This window comes from Hippichthys cyanospilos, chromosome 4, assembly GCF_059441005.1.
Source record: "Hippichthys cyanospilos isolate Australia breed blue-spotted pipefish chromosome 4, RoL_Hcya_1.0, whole genome shotgun sequence".
Classification (NCBI taxonomy): domain Eukaryota; kingdom Metazoa; phylum Chordata; class Actinopteri; order Syngnathiformes; family Syngnathidae; genus Hippichthys; species Hippichthys cyanospilos.
Genome location: NC_142372.1, coordinates 11852202 through 11872119, shown reverse-complemented (window position 1 = coordinate 11872119; position 19918 = coordinate 11852202). Strand labels below are relative to the sequence as shown.

Genomic DNA, 19918 nt, shown 5'->3' with positions numbered 1-19918 from the left:
TACACCAGCAATAGATCAAATAGTCTCACTGAAGCAAACGAGGAGAATATTGCAGCATATCAAAAACGGTTTGCAGGGATGAAAGGATTGCTGCATAGATCATTTTCTACAAAACTTAAAGCACAGCCAATAGTTTTCTAATTGTTTTGTAAGAAATTCGTTTTTGACAAAAGCTCTAATTAGACACTAACATCATGCATTTATGGAGTGAAATGAAGTAAAACACCTTCAAATTTGCATAGATCTTTATTTTAGTAGAATCTATCGTTGACATCAATTAAATAAAAAGAAGAAACCAAGAGCAAACAATCTTTAAATTACAAGAAAATTACACTGCACCATTCATATAGTACAAAAATAGGCCTTATTTAGAGTTTTGTCCCCGGTAAGCCAAGTCATTACAGTATTCATAGATCACATGTTTAAGGTACTGTGCAGACAAGGGGCCCGGAACCTCGCAAGAAGGTCAGCGGGAGTCATACGAGGCCACCCATGAACGCATTTAATGTACTGTATACTGACCAAGCATGGGCGCACATGGACATGCGCAGAACTGTTTTCAGCCCTTACATTTAAGGTGGGATACATTCTGGCGCCTTCCTTCACAGCAGCTCAACAATACAGGGTGTCGCAACAAAGATGACGCAACCAAACACACGCACGCACGCACGCACGCACACACAAAAGTGAAAAGGGGGCCTGACAAAAGAAGAGCAAAACATCTTAAGACGACACGGAAAAAGTGATTGTCTTTGGTTCTGCCAACATATTGCTCCTTTTAATTCAATTGTATAAACCGGACCCCGTCTGATTGCAGCCTCGACGTCCATTTGCAAGTTGTGCGTGTTCACAAAAGACACAGGCCTGATGACGCTCTTTGAGAGTTGGCAGCAAGCGCTTCAAACGCCTCCCGGTGCGTTCGCGCGCTGGCGCACTTCAGGAAACTCGAAACCCGAGCGCTCGAAAGCGCCCGCTCGACTCAAAATGTTGCCGTTTGCACACGCTCCACGATTACCTCTAATAACAAACACGCTATCTTTCTAAAAGAACTAACGCAAACTATTTGAGTGCTGCAATAGCTCATTATGCTTTTCAAGCGATGCCGGGTCGGCATTTTTAAATTAGTATCCTACTTAAAGCCTAAATGTCATAGGCACTAATGTAGTCCTGTGCAGCCGCGTGAGGGCCAGACACCTCTGTAATCACATCTGCGTCTGCACATTACCCAAAAAGACTTTCCGGGAGAGCTTCTCGACACAAGTGGTTAGGTTTAAATGGATTTCTTTTCTGTGCCTGCCTCTTGCTCTCTAAACAGGGAAATTGATTGTCAGCGTCAGAACAAAAAGTATTAACCTCAAGAGGAACCATTGAGGGGGGAGAGCACAAGCGTATAGCTGGCAAATTCCATTTAACACAAGTAAAAGTGGGCCATCGGGACCGAAAAGTCAATCTTTTGACCGTCCGATTTTTAAAAACAGGATTCAAAGCCCTGCCTGTGAACGTTGATCGTAAAAGGTGATGGATTAACGCGGCCTCGTTAAAAGTCCGATGAAATGCCAATCCTGCTAAACAATTTCCAGAATACTTCCAGTTTCTGCTCGCCTGGCTTTGCGAACCATGCTGAATGATGAGAGGTAGATATAAAGGGTGAGCAGCTGTGGTTTTGTATGCATGTCATCACCATCATGACAACCTCTCTCGGCAGTTTGAGTGCCAGATGGGAGGAAAAACAAAAATCAATTCAGTGAAGCTAGTGAAGAGATCAATGGATTTACATTTGCTATGTATTCAATCACGAGATGCGTATTTGAAATGCAGCGCAGGGAAAACAGACTTAAAAACAACCTTCCCCTAAGGTATGACAAAAAAAACTCCGTTTCAGCAGCATCAGTACTACATTGTTAGAGGTGCCGGCAGAAAAGAGCCACTTAAATTTAGATTTGATGCAGAAAGGTTGAGAATGTGCAGTTTCAAATCGGCTTGAAAGAAGAGAGCAGGAATGTGAGATGGAGGAGAAAAACATCCCCTTAGAAGGAAGATGTTTCTTTCTCACCATAAATGACACAGACGAGTACATTAGTGTCATTGCTAATTCTAGGCGTGTGCAATTTGTCTTTGTAGTGTTAATATGCCCAGACCGAGGGAACGCATTGATGTATTGGTAATGAGTCCAATCCTTCAGCTGATGAATCGCAAGTAATAGTTGCGCCGCTGCTGCAGGGTTGATCAGGTACATTTTTACTTTCACGTGTGATAGCTGCAAGGTTGGGAACATTTGAGGCTTGTCTATTTTCTCCAACTTGATTACGCCAGCGGTGAGAAAACATATTGACGCCCCCCTAAAAAAAAAAAAAGAAACAAAAAAAGAACTCGTGAGGCATTTGGGATGTTTCCAAATATTTTCCCTCACTGAGAAAATTCACCAGTAGGTAAAAGACAACCGGCGTAGAAGCTACCTAACGTTCTCGTGCAGGACATGGACACTGGCACGCTCGTGTTGACTCACGTCAGAACAATTTCATCGGGCTACTGCACAGAGACTGATAAAAAAGGGAAGGAGGAAGAAAAGTAAACCAGTAATGTCTTTTTAGTGGGACAATAGGAGCTGGGGAGGAGGGCGGGAAAGTGATCCGAGGGAAGAGGAGGTGGAGGAAGACACACGACCGAAGAGAAGCGTGAACACGCCAAGCCGCCATTCTGAGCGCCAAGTGGGCAGCGACTTCCTGTCAGGTCTCTTACGGGGGAAGGCGAGAATGATGGGAAGCCACTGAAATGGAAGCCAAAGTCGGGATGAAGGGATAAAACCGGAGGAGAGTGTGAAAGCCAGAAAGACACACCATCCCTGAATTATCCAATTGGTGGAGAGGATTTAAAAAAACAAAAAAACAAAACAAAAAAAACAGGGCAGGAAAGGAATGCATTAAAGGGCACTTTGTGTTTTGATAAAGGCAGTCCTCTCATTTTGGACGTCAAACTCTTCATTTTCCGAGTCCGTGTTGACGCCGTCGTCCCCCCACACAGTCGGGATGCCGCGGTACGATACCACCCTGTTCCCGCCCAGGCTAAAGCTGCCGGCGAGGCCGCCGCCGGCTTCCAGGGACGGGAGCTTGACGAGGGCACCCGAGCGCAGCTGCAGCAGGAGGAAGACGCCGGCGAAGACGGCAATGATGGCCATGCAGCTGAGAATGGCCACGGTCACAGGCAGCTGGGAGCTGAGCTGGGGCTGCAAGCCCGCGTCCCCCTGGCCCACCATGAAAACGCCGGGGGATTCGCGCATGTACTGGGTGATGCGGTCGCAGGTGCCGGGAATGCTATTCAACGATCGGTGAGGGGGGCAGGACAGGCAGGCGTCGGCGCTGAGGCTGCTGCATGTCAGGCAGGGCGGCAGGCACGGCTTGCAGGCTGGAACGTAGGCCGGAGAAATATAGTTGCCTACTGTGTAGTTGAGGGGCAGCGAACCCACGGCGTAGCCGGTCGGACATTCTTTCAGACAGCTTTGCATGAAGAGGTAGTAGCCGGCGTTACACTCTGCGACACAGACGAGCCCGGGAAAAGCAAATTAGCGCGCCGGAGAGACAATTTCTTAGCGTATGGATCCATGCAAAGCAAAAGAAGTTGTCAATGCTAATGCAATGCTAACAGACTCTAATAAGCTAATAGTCAATTTTAATATTAAAAGAGAACAGTCCAGTAACTTTACACTAGTTTACAGTCAATTGTCTTTACACACTTACACATTCTAATAAAGAAATTCTGTCTCTTTCTAAAGATAATTACATTTACTTTTGCCGGAGCGAAATTATGATTATTCACAAGTAACTGACATATTTAGGGGTACTCATATATGTTTTCCCCCTTTGTGACCAAAAAACTGTGATAGTGCCAAGTTGGAAACGATAACTGATTTGGCAATGTGCTCTAGGTCCAAACCAAAACCTGCAACTCTTGAGGTGAATTGAGGGGCTTCATTAAGACAAAAGTGGGACTTGGGCACCATCTTGTGGCAGCCTGGTGACAAGGAGATATGTTGAAGTGAGTTGAGAAGCTTCATTTAGACAAAAGTATTGCTTTGTCACCTTCTAATGGCATCATGATGTTAAGGAACTATATTGAAGTGAATTGATTTGTTTAGACAAATGTATTTTCCGCTTTATTTTTCCGCCCATATTTTGGTATCTTCAGACAATTATAAACCGTTTTTGGGATGGTGAAGCAGGCCTTGGTTCCTGGGCCCTGAGAATAGTGGGGAAACACTTTTGTCATGGATGATGTGTGTGTCAAACTACAATATTACATTTTATCTGCATTTTCAATCTCTGCGTACCTGCAAAGTGCATGTTGGTCTAGTGCAGTCAAATAATGGGGCCGGCCCCTGGGGGGGCACGAGGTGATGCTGGGGGGGGGGGGGTCGCCGATGACTCCAGGGAAAAGGATTTGTTTTTCTCTGAAGTGTAATTGTGATAAAATAATGATTGGCATCTTTTTTTCAGGCGTTTTAACGCACTTGTTTTTTTTTCTGTTTAGACAAACCTTTAACCTGGATAAATGCTGGGAAAAAAATGGTTAACAGTTGTTGAAAGCTCTTTTAACATTGCTTCATCCTTGTGTCAAAGTTAAAAAGAATAAGAGTTTTTAGAGTATGCAATTTTGATTGATAATAATCTTATTTGTGGTTGGCATGGAAAGTGTGTGTGTGTGTGTGTGTGTGATAGGAGGGTGTCTATTTCAATAGTGGGCTTTGCAAAATATAGAAAATAAGAAGCACTGGTCTAGTGTGATGAAAAACTCATCATATAGAAGCCCAATAAAATTGACGCAAACTAAAGTACAATCGACAGCCTTAAAATTAATTAAATTTAAAAATGGTCAACACTGTGGTTGACACAACTACTATGCCTTAGACAATGTAAGACGATAAAACAAATACAAGACAATCAACTCCGTGAATGGCCTCTGTTTGGGCCACCATTCAGAATGTCGTTACCCATGTCAGCCTGTAGGGGCCAGACTGTCACTGTGTCAGTTACAGCTGCCTTTGAGTTAAAACTTCATTTCTGCTTATATTTGGATTGGCTATGAGACAGCAATATGGACTTGATTAGAATAATTTGGCGAATTGCTTGAGGCTATCAGCAATAGTTTGTGGTTGTGGTCCTGACTTCTCCGTCTGCCTGGGGAGGGACGGCCTCGGTGTTATGTCAAGTCTCAGCCAAGTCATGAGTTTGCTTTTCAGACTAGATCTGCTTTTACACAAGAAACTATGTTCACGGGATGGCACATAGAATGGGGGTGAGAGATTTGGAGAGGGATTTTGTCTTGAACTGCGAGCGTGGTGAAACGATTTTTTTTTTTTGGGGGGGCGGGGGGGGGGGGGTATTAAGGTGCTATACTGGATACGGTGTTGATTAACCGATTGGATATAAGCAGGTGAACAAAAAAATACTTTACTGAGGGGAGTATACCCACAAAAGTTTTGAACTTGTCCCATGTAGCATTCATCACTTGTCAGACTCAGTTTTCATATGAGCAGAGGGAAGATTCACCGTCTTACCAAGGCATGTCTGTTTGAGGTCCAACGTCTTACAGTTGCCGTTTCCGGGCTGGGAATCATCAGGAGACCCGGTGCCATACAGCACCAAGATGAACTGGGTTAGAGTGCCTGAGAAGAGGGATGAGCCAGGAGATAGATTTATATATATTTATATAAAGCTTTCATGAATAGAAAAAAAAGTGCTCATGGAAAAAGTAGGCCTGTCACTCAGGGAGGCTCAGGCTCCCGAGGGTAGATTTTGTTCAAGCGTATGCTTTAGAAGACTCTCAGATTTTTGCAATGAAGTGACAAAAAAATGACACTTTGAAAAGAGCAGCGATTTTGAATGAACCGGATGTCCCTTTGTGTCTAATAAGAGTATTTGTGAGTGCAAAAGAAGTGTGGGGGTTCTTGAGAGGTTCATCTTGACTGAAAGTCTCCTTACTGAGGATAGGGCTGAATGATTTCAAATTAGTTCTTTTTTTTTTCAATGCTGGTGAAAGTATGAACCAGCTACTTCATGCGTAACTTCATTAAGCTACAAAAAAACAGTATTTGACAAGAAACTTGATCAATCCACGAAGTGCATCGCATATTTATCTCACGTTGGGATTTCAAGTGCTGTACTAAAAACACAATGCGAACAATACCCACCGAGTTATGACGAAAGCACAAACAAGCCATCACGTCTTGATTTACCATAGTCACTGGCCCCCGCTACATTTTCGATCTCCAGCGTCCACTTCCCGGAAGGGTTCTCATCCCATGAGTGGGTGGTCATGAAAGCCCAGTCATTAAAACCTTCTGATGAGTAGTCATGAGGCCTGCAGGGAATCATCACGGGCGTGTTAACAGACTGAACTGTCCAGTTTATGTCGGGGTGAGCGTGTGTGTGTTTGTACCTGGGGTGGAGCAGTGTGGAGCGCGTGCCGGCAGGACTAATGAGGTGGATGGCCAAATTGCCTCTCCGGTTGTACGACAGGGTGAGCCGAGCTTGGACGTGTTCCAGTGAGGTCACCTGACTGTCCGTCCCAAAGCAGGCGTCCACGCTCTTATTAACTGATAAATGGCCACCGATGTTTCTGTCGAAAAATTTCAAATGAAGTCAGAGCTAGTGACTATGACAGCGTGCCATCAGAACCATTATGGGCTTCCTCCTAAGCTTGGGATCAGAAGGCTACTTAACTCCTCACCAGTGTGATAGTCCGCAAGGGGCAAAGAGTATTTTAGCCATTCAGCGGATTAGAGTTTCGCCACCTGTAGCGGCCGCGTGTTTCTGTCAAATCCTTCTCCTGTTTTACCACCTTGTTTTTACACCCTAATTACATTTCTCTATGTACGCATTTGTTTCACAAAATAGTACTTTATTTTCACATGAATAGTTTTCGAAATACAAAAATAGATGCGGAGGCTGACTAAATGAACAGTTCTTTGTTATAGTTTCTGCTACTGTCTAAGTATATACACTGCATTCATGAATTTAGGACATTAATTGCTCTAAACAGTTGAATATGAAGAGGATTGTCATTGGTTTTGAAATACTGTGTGTTCCACAAACTTTGGCTCGGAGACCATGGTGATCACACATTTCCGTTGCGGTCGCACGCTGGTCCATGTCTTCGCCAGTGCTACGATAGCACTTGCATCAAGTAGTCCATATCCATATGAATGGCTGACTGCAAGAAATGAGAGGAGAGAGATATGGCAGCTGGCCTTTGTAAGAAACATTCCCATCTCAAGCATGCCACTTCAAGAAATGGAGTTCTGCGTCTCGGCTTTCAATTTAGCTTCAGAATTTGGCGCAGAATGTAATAATGTCTGAAGGACATGGAGAGAGCTAGGGAACATGAGTTGTGTACCTTTGCGTCCAACTCCGTTGGTATTCCAGTCATTAGTGGCCAGGTGGGCGGGGTGAGAAGTTCGCACAACCAGATGTTGCATGTCCCTCCAGGTCAAATTATTACTGGAACAAAAGACAAACACACATATTAACATTGACTTTCTCATGCCAGATGATTGAAGACGGTCATAAACGACGACTGTTCAATTATCAGACAAGTTGAATCTGATTAATTGGGACACCTCAGAGTACTTAAAGTCATCAAAATGACATGTTCTCCAAAAAAAAAAAAATGCTAAGTGTACAGTGTATTTTTAGATCAGTGGACGTGAGGACATTTTTAGAGCGTGAATGTTAGGACAAAGCTGCGGGCAATGTGAGATTTTGAAAATGACTGATTAGCACTTACTTTGCCTCAAGAGCCAAAGCGATGATCCCAGCAGCCAGAGGGGCGGAGGCAGACGTCCCTGTGTGGGAGTCTGTGCATTTTGCCTTAAGGTCTGTCGTGACCTGAAAAGGAGAAATAATTCCATTATCTTACAAGCACCTTCAGAGACCTATAGGGTAAATGTTTCCAGCATTTCAATTGCCACTTATTAACTGATTATCATGTACATGTATCTATCTGCGGGCAGTGAACACAGCTGAAATGTTCAAGTTGTGGGAAATAGCAAGCAACAAGCACCCTTGTCCAGCAGGGGAGTGAGATGGTGAAATCATAAAACATTTGCTGACCCCTTTTCCTCTACCTCGACTCAGGAGGTATCTTTTTAGATTCAACTTTTGCAGCTACCTACTTTAATGACCAACAGCAGAGGAAAGCTCCTGGTGAGATTCACAAAATGTGGAGTAATATGAAGCAAGAAGCAAGCAATCTCTGCAAAGATGCAAGTTAGGAAACTAAAATGAGAAAAGTTCCAAGCCGATCGCGCGCACAGACGACTCGACGTGACGAGACCGAATCATACAGTCGACGACTCACATCAATTGACCCCTGCACTAAGTTGCCGCAAAAGGAAAATCTACAACAGTATTTGCAAGGCAATCTTAGGTTTGACAATAACAACACCATTACACAATTGCAACATAAAAGCAAAGCGAGAAGCTGCATGTCTCAGAGTTTAGACCTAAATGAGTCTGTGCTTGTGACATGAATGTTAAGCAGCAGCTTGCCAGGATGACTTCCAGCAGCTTACTCTTCATAATCATTTTAATGTGCCAAAAGTGAATTAATGGATGAAAAGAAGAGGGCAGATCAGGAAGAGGATCAGGAAGTCATTAAGCTGCAGACCCCAATGCTGAATTTCTAGTTAATCAACAACCAATTATTGTGCAAAAACTGTAGATAATCATGCTCTTTTTGCTTGTCCTTGAACATGAATTTGCCAATCAAGTCAACATGACAGCCAACTATTTATGTTACTGTTTTAGGTTTACCCATCTACTGATATTCAGAGCTGACCTTAAAGTGCCTATCCAACAGAGGGGCCAACGCTGTTGACTGTCAGGGTTCATTCAAAGTCGGCAGACGTTGCCAAATGCCACCAGAGGTCACCCGACATAAGCATGTACTGCTTTTGCCGCAAAGAAATTTGAAACATGTTAAAAAACTGCTTTCAACAAGAGAAAAATCTTGCAACCTCTGGCGACTTTCAGTGACTTCTGGCGGCTTGTTGCAGACCTCTGAAAACCTCTGACACACTGTGCTTTGGGGGAGTGGGGCATAATGAGTTCCGCATTTAGTCCAAATTTGCAAGCTTGACACCACTTCAAACGTTTTGGTCATGTTCTTTCTATAACAACACATGGCTATCATTAATAACCCCTGAGTCAATGTTTGAGTGAGCTCAGATTGCCAATGGTAAAAAAAGCACAATAAGTGAAACCCTTAACTATTTCATACTAGAGCTCCAATGATTAAAACAACTGATGGATTAGCCAGGAAATCGATGGGCTTTCATAATAATCAATCAAACGTTTTGAGACCTAATTTGAAATTGTCCAAATTCTCGGAACTTCAGACTCTCAACAAAAATACATTCCAATATTGCTGAAGTCCTCAATGTAATCAAACGTTTTGTGTGTGTGTGTATAATCAAAATAAAACATTTGCAATGGAGGGGAATAGTAAGCAAAACTTACTATTTGCTTCTCGTTGATATTGCCCGAGCTGTAGGTGGTTGCGAGGGTTGAGGAGCACGCCTCGCTGTACCATGGGACGGCACCACTCTGTGTTGAGCTACTAATGGATAAGGTGTAGATGCTGTTGGTGTAGCCATCACAGTTACAGCTGTCCTTATCTCTCCCACCGTTGCCAGATGCCCACACAAAGATTGAACCCAAACCTCCACGACCCTGAAGGTGGTAAAAGACAAGGTGGTAAATGCCACAAAACGATTGCCTATTTAAAATTAAAAGGTAAAGGAGGTCACTTTGGAGGTTAAAGACAGCTACACATCAAATGAGAAACGGGGCAAATTGGTTACTGCAATGTACCATCCAAACTCTCAGCACTTGAAGTGTAATAATTCATCTTGATGGTATTGAGTGCCACTATTTCTGTGCATTGATCCAACCTGTATATGTGCCACCCACTGTCAATTGACAGCACAGTCACTGCAGCAATCATCAAAAGTAGTCTGTGTCAGCAGCCCCAAATCAGTTTTATGGCACATGCCTGGAATCCCACAGTTTATAACGTGCTTGTGTGGAGCTGCTTGGATGCATTTATGCATGGCGTGCATATGTGAGAACCCGGGGCGGGATCTTTAGGTTTATCAATCTCTTTTTATATGACGCTCTCCAATGCAATAAAACAAGAGGGGCTACCGAGTACAGGCTTGTTTACAAGCCATGGACTGCAAATCAAAAGTCTTTGTGATTTGTAGCTTCTTGGGTAAAATCATAATCTTTGATGTCCTTTTTTGTTTGCAAGATAATTTGGGTTGGAAATTAGCAGGATGCCCTTTTGAAGACTTTTGTTTATGAAAAATAAAACATTTTGAACCATTTCATCATATTATAATAGAGGGAGTCACGCAATTTTCAATCAATGAATTACAATCATATTTAAATGCTTACGTATTCAAAGGTGTTAATCATTAACACCTTTGGCATTTGATGCCACCTTTGACACCATTACCACCAACAAATGAGATTAACAGTTAATCTCATTTTTATTTTCAAAATTGATGCTTTCTGTATGCTAAATCTTACTAAATTCGAGAACACCCGTCATTTGATCAAGTCTGCAATGGACAGGATAGATGCTGTTTTATTGTAATTATTTTCTAATTAACAGGCAATTGACAAAACAAAATGTCCCAATTCATTCTGATGGTCGAAACTAAAGGTTGCAGCCAGCACTTGGGACTCGTCTCGAATGCAGCAGAAGGTAAGTCATTACATCTGTAAGTATTCAAGTCTATTAAGGAAAATATATGATTGCAGCCGTTTTGTGATGTTGCATATCTATCATTTGATCTGCTGCAGTAAACACAGTGCAACTATAGCAAACAAAACTCTGGTTGAAGAGAGATTTAGATCAATCAATTCAAATCCTAAATTCAAGAATCTATCACTTGTTTTAATCTCGACAGCAATTGTAATATGAATAATATTTAATGTGTAAATAAAAATTGTTCCAATTGAGTCTCTGTTCTTCTTAATTTGAAAAGGAAAAAAAAAGGCTTCCCAAAGACTGATTTTGACAGAGGAGAAGATGGATTGTGATGGAAGGGTACCTTCAAATCAATATGTAATTTCTGTGAGAGAAAATTATTACATTTTGATCAATGACTTTAAAATATACGTTCACGCCACAGAGATCCTCATCAGTTCATTTTTTTTTCCTTCATTTCAGATTAAATTTTCATCATTATCCTGACTGGCTTTCAAAGCACATTCCCTTCCATTCATAATTGTCTGGGTCAAATACTGCTTTGTTCCTTCCGCATTTGTCCTCTCATGCTTGAACAGTTCAATTACAGACTGGTGAAAGGAAGCCACACACAAGCACTAAATAATTTCGCTCATAGAAATGACAACCCCCCCACTGACTCCCCCACCCACATCGACACACCTCAGTAACTCCGCGCAGAAAGGCCTCTTTGGCGAGCTTGGCAGGCCCATCCACAGTTTTGCCATCATCCTCCGGGCCCCAGCTGGCGCTATAGATGTCAATGTGTTGGGGGTTCAGGCCCAGAGACTGGGCCTCCACCATGTCCGTCACCTCACCATCCAGCATGCGCACGCCTGCGTGAGTGTTGACACACAAAAGTACAATATGTTTACTTTGTAACATTACTATGATTGAGTTCCTAATCATTATTTTAGGTACAAAAGTTTTTACAGTACTTATCATTTTATATAATAAAGTGTCCCTGCAAAGCTAATCTCTGTAGCACAAATGTAGAGAGCCTTCTGTTAGAAAGCAAAAATTGTCAGGTAGAGCCTACTAAAACAGCTGAGCTTTATTGAGTGACTAAAATGGTACCGGAGTGTGCCTACACACATTTAATTAGTCTGTATATTAGGGCTGACACTAATGAATATTTAATATAATATTGAATTAATCAGTCAATTATTGTCAATTTCAGATTAAAATGTTTTTTTTTCCAGCCCTTTTTTCAAAAGACATTTTCTGAAAATGACCACAACCATTTCTAAGCGACTAATCAATTATCAAAAATACTTAATGATTTTTTTTTAAATTTCCGATTAGTTAAATAACTTCCATATTGAATGATTTGGTGATTCTGAACACAGCTACTTCCCCAGTTATAAGATGGCATCAACACGTGTGCAACCTTTCAAGTGCAGGTGCAAGTGTTTTATATTTTCCTCAAAAGCCTTCAACTAATAGACTAAAGAATGATCTAAAAATGGGACGGCGCGATAGTAGAGTGGTTAGTATTTCCAACAAACAGTTCAGAGGTCCGGGTTTGGATCCAAGCTTGGGCCTTCCTATGTGGAGTTTGCATGTTCTCCTAGTGCCCGCGTGGGCTCTCTCCAGGCACTCTGGCTTTCTCCCACATTCCAAAAACAAGCATGGTAGGTACAATAGAGACTCTAAATTGTCCTTGGGCATGTAAATGGTTGCTTGTCTTTGTGTGGAATCCATTTGGCTGGCAACCAATTGAGGGTGTCCTTCGCCTACAGCCCGGTTAGGCACCAGCAAGCCTGCGACCCTTGTGAGGATAAGCGGCTGCAGAAAATGGATGGATGATCTAAACACGGTAGTTATTTTTCTGCGTGAGTGAGTAAATGAATAAATAAATAAATGGACAGAATAACAAGACTTGTACTGATTATAAGTACCATTACTTGTGGAAAAGGTTAATGGGTAAATCACCTTGGTTTCATTATATCACAAAAACCTGACATCAAATAGGGGTGTTTCCAAAGTTATATAGCAGGTAATGTCAATGGTAAGCTCCTCTTAACAACAGCTGTGACTTATTGATAATTGTTTCTTTAGTCTTATTGTGCAGCCCAATGTCTCCATTGTGCTTTCCATTCTAGAGGAGGTATAACTCAAAAGCGGAAAGCAATAATACTGTAGTGTTGCATATTTTCCTAATTCTGGTGGTGCAGTTCATGAGGGTGTTTGTGCCATCTAAGCAGTCTGTCAGCTTGAATCTGATGTTTATCTGCACATTCTTTTAAAAAAGGTAAAAAAAAAAAAAAAACAACAACAACAACAGATGACCTCACCATCTACATTACCAAGAAATAAATTGCTGCTGTGCTCAAAATGATATACAAAGAATAAGTTCAGCTGCTGCATTGGAGCTTGAACCCAGTCTAATACAAAATACTCTCAGAAAAGGATGAAAGGACTTCTCATCAGTCTGCCTAAATCAAAGTAGTGCAACAGAAATATTAATGAGAAACAAAAATAGTTGGATTGGAACAACAAAGTCAATTGGACAGAAATAAGCACAGATTTAAAAAATAATGAATGTAGAAAAGACATGCGGACAATGACATGTGTGTCATTCTTCTCTTGCACTTTACTTTTTGTATCAGGGACATTCCTCTGTGACCCTGTTAGTAGTAAGAAGTGAAATACAATTCCAAAACACATGTTGCAAAACACATTTGGTGCATTGCATAATTTCCCCTGGACAATCTGAAGCTCGATTTGAAGAAGGCAAGCGCCATCACAATGACATACTGCAAAGGCATCAAACAGGATTTTGTAGCATTTCTGTGGTAGTGTCAACTTCTGTGCAAGGATTTTATAATTCACAGAGGAGCTTCAAAGTATCCCCAGGCCCCCAAAAGATCATAAATAAGCAACACATAAGCAAGACACAAACATTCTGGTTCAATGTGGGTATGTCTATGCACACTTTGTTGAATAGAGCTTTTGGTCCGGTCATTTGTAAAACTGCAAACAGGTCAGTTATACTATCCTCTATTATACTATCCCTGCTTTGCTTTTGTTTTGTTTTTTTTTTCACCTGGGAACATTATTAGTCTATTATTGGACTTTGAGGAAATTTGGACAGTGTATGCATTCATCAGTTTAATGTTCAGTGACTCTGTGGCATGCCGCTGTAGCCCGTGCCAGGACAAATTTCATACTTGGACCCCAAACCTCACAATAATATGTTAGATTCTAAAAAGGTTTATTTTGAAACATTTTTATAGCACTAGGAATGCATTCTTGAGTGCCAAAAACAACTGAATGTTAAGACAGGATTGCAGACCACTGAGACTGTATTTCTCTCACTTGACTTAAGAATCTGCAATGGCTGGCAAAAGTCAACATGTACCTGTGTGTGTGTGTGTGTGTGTGTGTGTATGTTTTCTTTCAACTAGTTTGAAATTGGCTGCTTCACAGCTAACACACTTGTAAAAGCTGCTCCACCTCTGAGACCACACACATAATACCTTTTATCTTAATGAGAGTGCATGCAATATTCCCACAAGGCACTTGGAATGATCATAAAGATGAGCAGGATGCCGTTTTTCAGTGAGGGGTCCAAATTTGACACGACAGCTGGAAGTGGCATCAAGAAAAGATCGGCAGATGAAATGAGAGAACAGGCACTGGGATAAAAGCAACGCCTGCTGTTTTAAGGAATAAACTTTACATCTGGAAAAGCCACATTAGAGACTATCAAAAACATCCTGTAAACACATGCATTAGAGTCAACCGATGCATCATGAGCAAACCATCGTAACATAGTTCCAATTTTATGATATATATTTGGGGTGGGGGGGGGGGGGCATTGCATATGGAAATCATGTGTCAGGAAATTGAAGAAGGCTGCAAAACCTATTTAAAATAATTTCATATGAAATGTTGATGCTGCTATATGTGCCTTTTATTTTCACATAGGTTTTGGATTGTGTGAAATAAGTTTCAGCGACTGGACTCCAGTGTAAACCGATAAGAGTAAAAAAAATACTTTATAGAACCATTTTCTCTTCATATCACCTAACTACCGTATATTGTCTTTGAATATGAAGAAACAGAATAGCATAGTGATCATAAATTAAACTAATATGAGCTCAACATAAACGTTTTAATCATTGATTAAAGCAATTACCAAAGGTTGAGGAAATGAGAAAACTCGGAACGGACTTGTCAATTAAATTTCAGCTGTGTATGTCACCACCAGTACAGTCATCAATTATAAATCCTGTTTCAAGCAACCAGGCCTTGTTCTTCTTGTGCTTGTGTTGTAGACATCAGAGAGGGATATTAGCAACATTGTGCAAATGTGTTTTCAGTTGACTAGACATCACCCCGAGTCTGTGATGTGGCATCAAGAACCTCCAAAGTCCTTCTGTTGTTAGTTAGCGACACAACAACACTGCCATGTCTGTTCTCATCAAGTGACAGTTGTTATTATTCTTTTAGATAAGACATCTGTGTAATATTTCCACACTTCCATGAGCCAGCGTCATTAAAATATATCCAAGCCGACTGCGGGAATCAAAGAATAACATTATCATTGTTGTCAACTTGCTAAAAATGATCATCAATAGGGGTGGGAATCTTTGACTGTCTCACAATTCGATTCATTTCTGACACTTTCGAATTGAAATCCATATACAAGATGTTCAAAGAATCGTTATGATCTATCTACTCCAGCGCTTTGCAAGACAATGACAAATGAAGACCTTAGTGTTTTGTTTACATCTATTATGCTTTCAATGTAAGGAAAGTCCCTTTTTTCCACCAAATCAGTGTGTGGATAGCAACTGCTACACTATATTCTTTATTTTGATTCATTGACATACCAGCCACTAGAACGGAAGACAGAAGCCCTGTTATCTATTAGGTATTGTAAACATAAGTGAATTTTATGATCATTTATTGTAATTGGCAAAATATCAAAGTGATCCCCCCACCATCATCGTTCTTGATATATGTCAGCTTTTACTGATAGAAAGACCATATTGTTTAGACGTGATGTCGTTGCTGCGTCTTTGGCAGCGCTCGCATTTAAACGGGGGCTGACATGGAGTGGATTTTTTTTCTTTTTCTTTGTTTTTTAATTATAAAGTAGTTTGGGGATAATTTATATTGATTATGAATTGCAGTAAATGATTTTTTTAGTTCTGGAACACTTAACACTATATTGGGAGTAGAAAAGCTTTGATGATACTGCACATCACTGACTGACAGTGGAAACAAAGGGGGTGCTTGTGTCGCCTTCACAGCATACAAAATACAAAGAGATGTAAACATTTAATACAAAAATATACTAAATTCTTTTTATAAGTTGACTTGTAGTAAAAATGGACGGTGGAGTCTATCAATGTCATGAAATTAATAAGACAAGGCCTTGCCATTTGATTTTTTGTTTTTTTAAGTTTTTCCATCGTCATTGATGGTTGTACAAGTCAAAGATCCATTTTTAATGGGCTGGCAGTGATTAATGTGACGTTCAAACATCTGATTTCGTTTCCTCCATCAAGTAAAAAGTTTTGGAAGTTCTTGTCAGTCTGGTGAAGCTGCTATGTTCATAATACAAGGTTGTCAGTAATTACTTGGGTTTGTCAAGACCAAGTAATGACTGGTTCCATAGAACATATGCCTACCTCCAATCTTGGCGTTGTAGGCCACACCGACTCCACAGATGCCATTGTTGGCTACTGCTGCCACCTCTCCTGCACACCGTGTTCCATGCCTAAAAAAAAAAAAAGGATGCATATTAAAAAAAACAAAGCACTGCTCACACATCAATTACTTTAAAATACAGCATTTCATTGTTCATTTTTTTAGAGCCAAGTAATGCACTCTGCTAATAAATGTTGATTGTGAGAGAATGTGCTGTTTAAGAAGTCTGGAAAATGGGAACGCTGAGACAAACTTCAAACAAACCTAAATCCCTATTTGTCACAAAAACATTGAGTGAATGCACTATACATTATTTACAACAAACAACAGTTCTTAACCTTGGAGGGGGGTATGCAGAAAATCAGTCAAAGGAAAGGGAGAATAATAACCTCTTCTGCATGTGAGATGGATTTTTGTGAACACAATTCTCCGATTTAAAACAGTGTCTTTCAGTATTCCTAAACCTCCGTTGTAATGTATCTAGCTCCAGGCTTTGCAGTGTTTCGAGGTCCAAAAGAGTGCCCGATCAGCACATTCCAGTCAGGTGTGTTCTCCTTGTCGGGCAGATGGATATATACTCCTTCTGCCCTTCAACATATCGCAGACCTCTCTTGTGGTTTAACCAACCCCAAACAGGAAACCCAAAGCGGTGTGCCAAATTAGGCAAGACAGAAGGGAAACTACTGACTGACTACACAAGCAAAATTTCATTCACCCAGATTAAGTATACTTGATGATCTGACACAAACCATAAAAAGTGCAGCATTCAGGGTAAAATGATCACATTTTTTTTTTCAAACCACTGAAATAGATTCATCTTCACTAAGCATGCTAAGGGAATAAACGTTTCTCATTTAATATAGCCGTCGCACTAACGTGTGTTTCGTAGGCAGTTACTTTGTTAAGAGGAAGGCAGTATGGTAAAACAAACAAACCTAAAAAAACGATAGAAGAGTAAACCCACACACATCATCTGGGCAATTTTCCAGAACATTTTATCTTAGCACTTCCTGAAATCCATTATGCTGGTGTACCGCTGCAGCCGCGAAGCACATATGCTTGGGATTGAGCAGATGAGAAGGTGATAAATGATAAGCATTCAAGCAAACCTTTTCAAACTCTGCTTTTGACACACTGATGACAGACACGAGCATGCTAGATTGCTTCATGGAATACAAATGCGATCAGAGAGTGAGATTAATTTCTTGGTTTAGGAATCTGAATGAGACATGAGGAGACCTCTTTCCAAACGAGACATTAGTATACACCATTGATCTGTCAGCGATACAGGAATATAATCACATTTTTTAAAATTCAGAATACCCACAAGACTACTTGGTTACTAACATCCTCCCATCAAGCCACATTTAATATAAAATGTTTGCGATCCTTCTTTGGCACCCGGACATTTCTAATAGGGCCCAAACAATTGATTGGTCGGCCAATTATGGCCTTTCAAACATTAGCCAAAAATAATCAGCCAAATGGCCTATATTTGCCAATTATTCTGACGTTTTACCATTGCGTATTCTAATCATTTACAGAAGTTGTATACCTGTAACACTGGTATCATTTTTTATTACACATAAATCCAGACTATAACATTGCATCCTTAAATATAGATCTTGTAATTTGTTGATTAGATTGTGATTCTATGGATCTGTCATTCAAAACCTAGCAAACATGTTTTTTACAAGCACTGATAATGTGAACAATGTAAAAGAGTTGCGCAAAAACTTGACCTAGCTGTCACTAATTTAAGGACAACCTAAAGTCACACTGTGATTAAAAAAAAAAAAAAAAAAAAAAAACTAAACTAAAATTACCGTATTTCTTCGACTACAATTTTTTTCTTCATTTTCAACCCCCATATTACGGGGGTTGACTTATAACCGCATAATTCAAAACTATTTAGAAAATATTTTATGCAATTGATGTATTTAGCATTACTAAGATACCATTAAATGTAAGACGACCAAACAATTCTTAGGGCGCCAATATCCTATGTGCTTGCCAACCATACTTACTGAAATAAATGTACTTCGAGTAATCGTTGTACTCTTTATTCATGGATTTTTTCCTTGTGTAATAAATCAGGATGCACCTGACAAGTGTCCATTAAGAGTCTTCACTAAAGTCATGTTTTGATGATAGCAAAGCCCATGGCAAGACCTAAATAGCGAAACAAACTTGCGTTACATCAAAGTTATTTTTGGGCCCAAGGCTCACAACAAGATCAGTATTCATCTGCAGCTGGCAACAACATTATCACAGCGCAAAACCATAACTGACATTCAGTTCTGCAAATTTGCTTTGAAAAGGCTACATCATATACAAGAAAAGTGTATCCATACACAGAAAAGACATTTGCTGAGGACAAATGACTACCCGCAGGCAATGGCATGCTTTGAGGGCCGCAAGTGTTTAGCACATAGCAATAATAAATTTCCCACAATGCAACGGTGGCATGTCTGAACGTAAGCGGCTTCATTCAATTACTCATCAGAAGTTATTAGCTATCATATCAGCAACAGTCAATTTTCAGACAGCGACCAAATGGCAACATCGAAGATGGACACTGAAAACCGGAGGTTTCAAACAACATTGGTGTCGAATTCACGGATGTTGCGGGAAAACCCACGTGTTTTCTGTGTGAAGAAAGTAAAAAAACAGTATAGTTTGAGAGGACAGCATCATGAAACAAAATATGCAGACAGAAACAAGAATATGGACATGAAAAAAGGCCTAGAGTAGGTGGAAGAATTCAAACGAGGTCTTAAACTCGACAGGCTCTGTTCAAAAAAGCCAAATAACAAAGCGAGGGTACTGCAGATGATCTTGCGATATCTGCACGGCCATTTAAAAAGGGGGATTTTATCACAAAAGTAAATGGAATGTAAAATGGAATGGCATGGTTTCTGAAAAAAAACTTTACTTTTCATATGCAGGTTGATTTTGCAGTGTTAGCAATTACAATATTAAACAGTTTCGGGCGGCCTCTATTTTTGGCTATCTGGTGCTTACTGACTTTTGCAATGAAACTTGTCATGTTTTGTCTACTTTCCCTAAGGGAGCTCATCATACACGTTCTAAATTCAATACATTAATTATACAAATCTTGGAGGCTATGTAGATGATGTTTGACGTCTATTAATCCAGCCTTTTGACCAATGTGAGGAAAAAAAAAAAACCCTTTGTGACCAATGTGACACTAAACTTGTTTACCAATGTGACTTGATGTTTATGTGAGTACATGAATAAAGTAAAGAGCCAGTTTATGGTTGCCTAAAAGTATGTATGACATGCGCTGCACGTCTGATTTTGGAAAATCTGAATATTTACTAAGATTGACCAAGAAAATTCTGCACGATCATATAACATGAAAACATGAAAAATGCACATTTGTAAACCATCCTGATGGGACTCAAAGGAAACCTCCGAAAAGAAACATCGACAGCGTGCTGTT

At 40.6% G+C, this 19918-nt stretch overlaps 1 protein-coding gene across 4 annotated transcripts in view; it reads right to left on the bottom strand.

Annotated features, from left to right (window-relative positions):
• Positions 1 to 227: 227 nt before the first annotated feature.
• The window catches only part of furina (furin (paired basic amino acid cleaving enzyme) a), a 57172-nt gene continuing 37481 nt past the window's right edge, over positions 228 to 19918 (bottom strand). For 3 of the 4 annotated variants that reach the window (XM_088413098.1, XM_088413100.1, XM_088413099.1), the window contains exons 7-16: positions 16434 to 16522; positions 11452 to 11624; positions 9513 to 9725; positions 7780 to 7880; positions 7390 to 7493; positions 7089 to 7206; positions 6433 to 6612; positions 6230 to 6354; positions 5552 to 5659; positions 228 to 3528 (exon numbers count right to left, since the gene is read on the bottom strand). In XM_088413098.1, coding sequence (XP_088269224.1) covers positions 2921 to 3528; positions 5552 to 5659; positions 6230 to 6354; positions 6433 to 6612; positions 7089 to 7206; positions 7390 to 7493; positions 7780 to 7880; positions 9513 to 9725; positions 11452 to 11624; positions 16434 to 16522 — 1819 coding nt within the window. In that variant the 3' untranslated portion in view covers positions 228 to 2920. The remainder of the gene's footprint in view (positions 3529 to 5551; positions 5660 to 6229; positions 6355 to 6432; positions 6613 to 7088; positions 7207 to 7389; positions 7494 to 7779; positions 7881 to 9512; positions 9726 to 11451; positions 11625 to 16433; positions 16523 to 19918) is intronic. The other variant, XR_015865369.1, reaches the window with a different exon arrangement.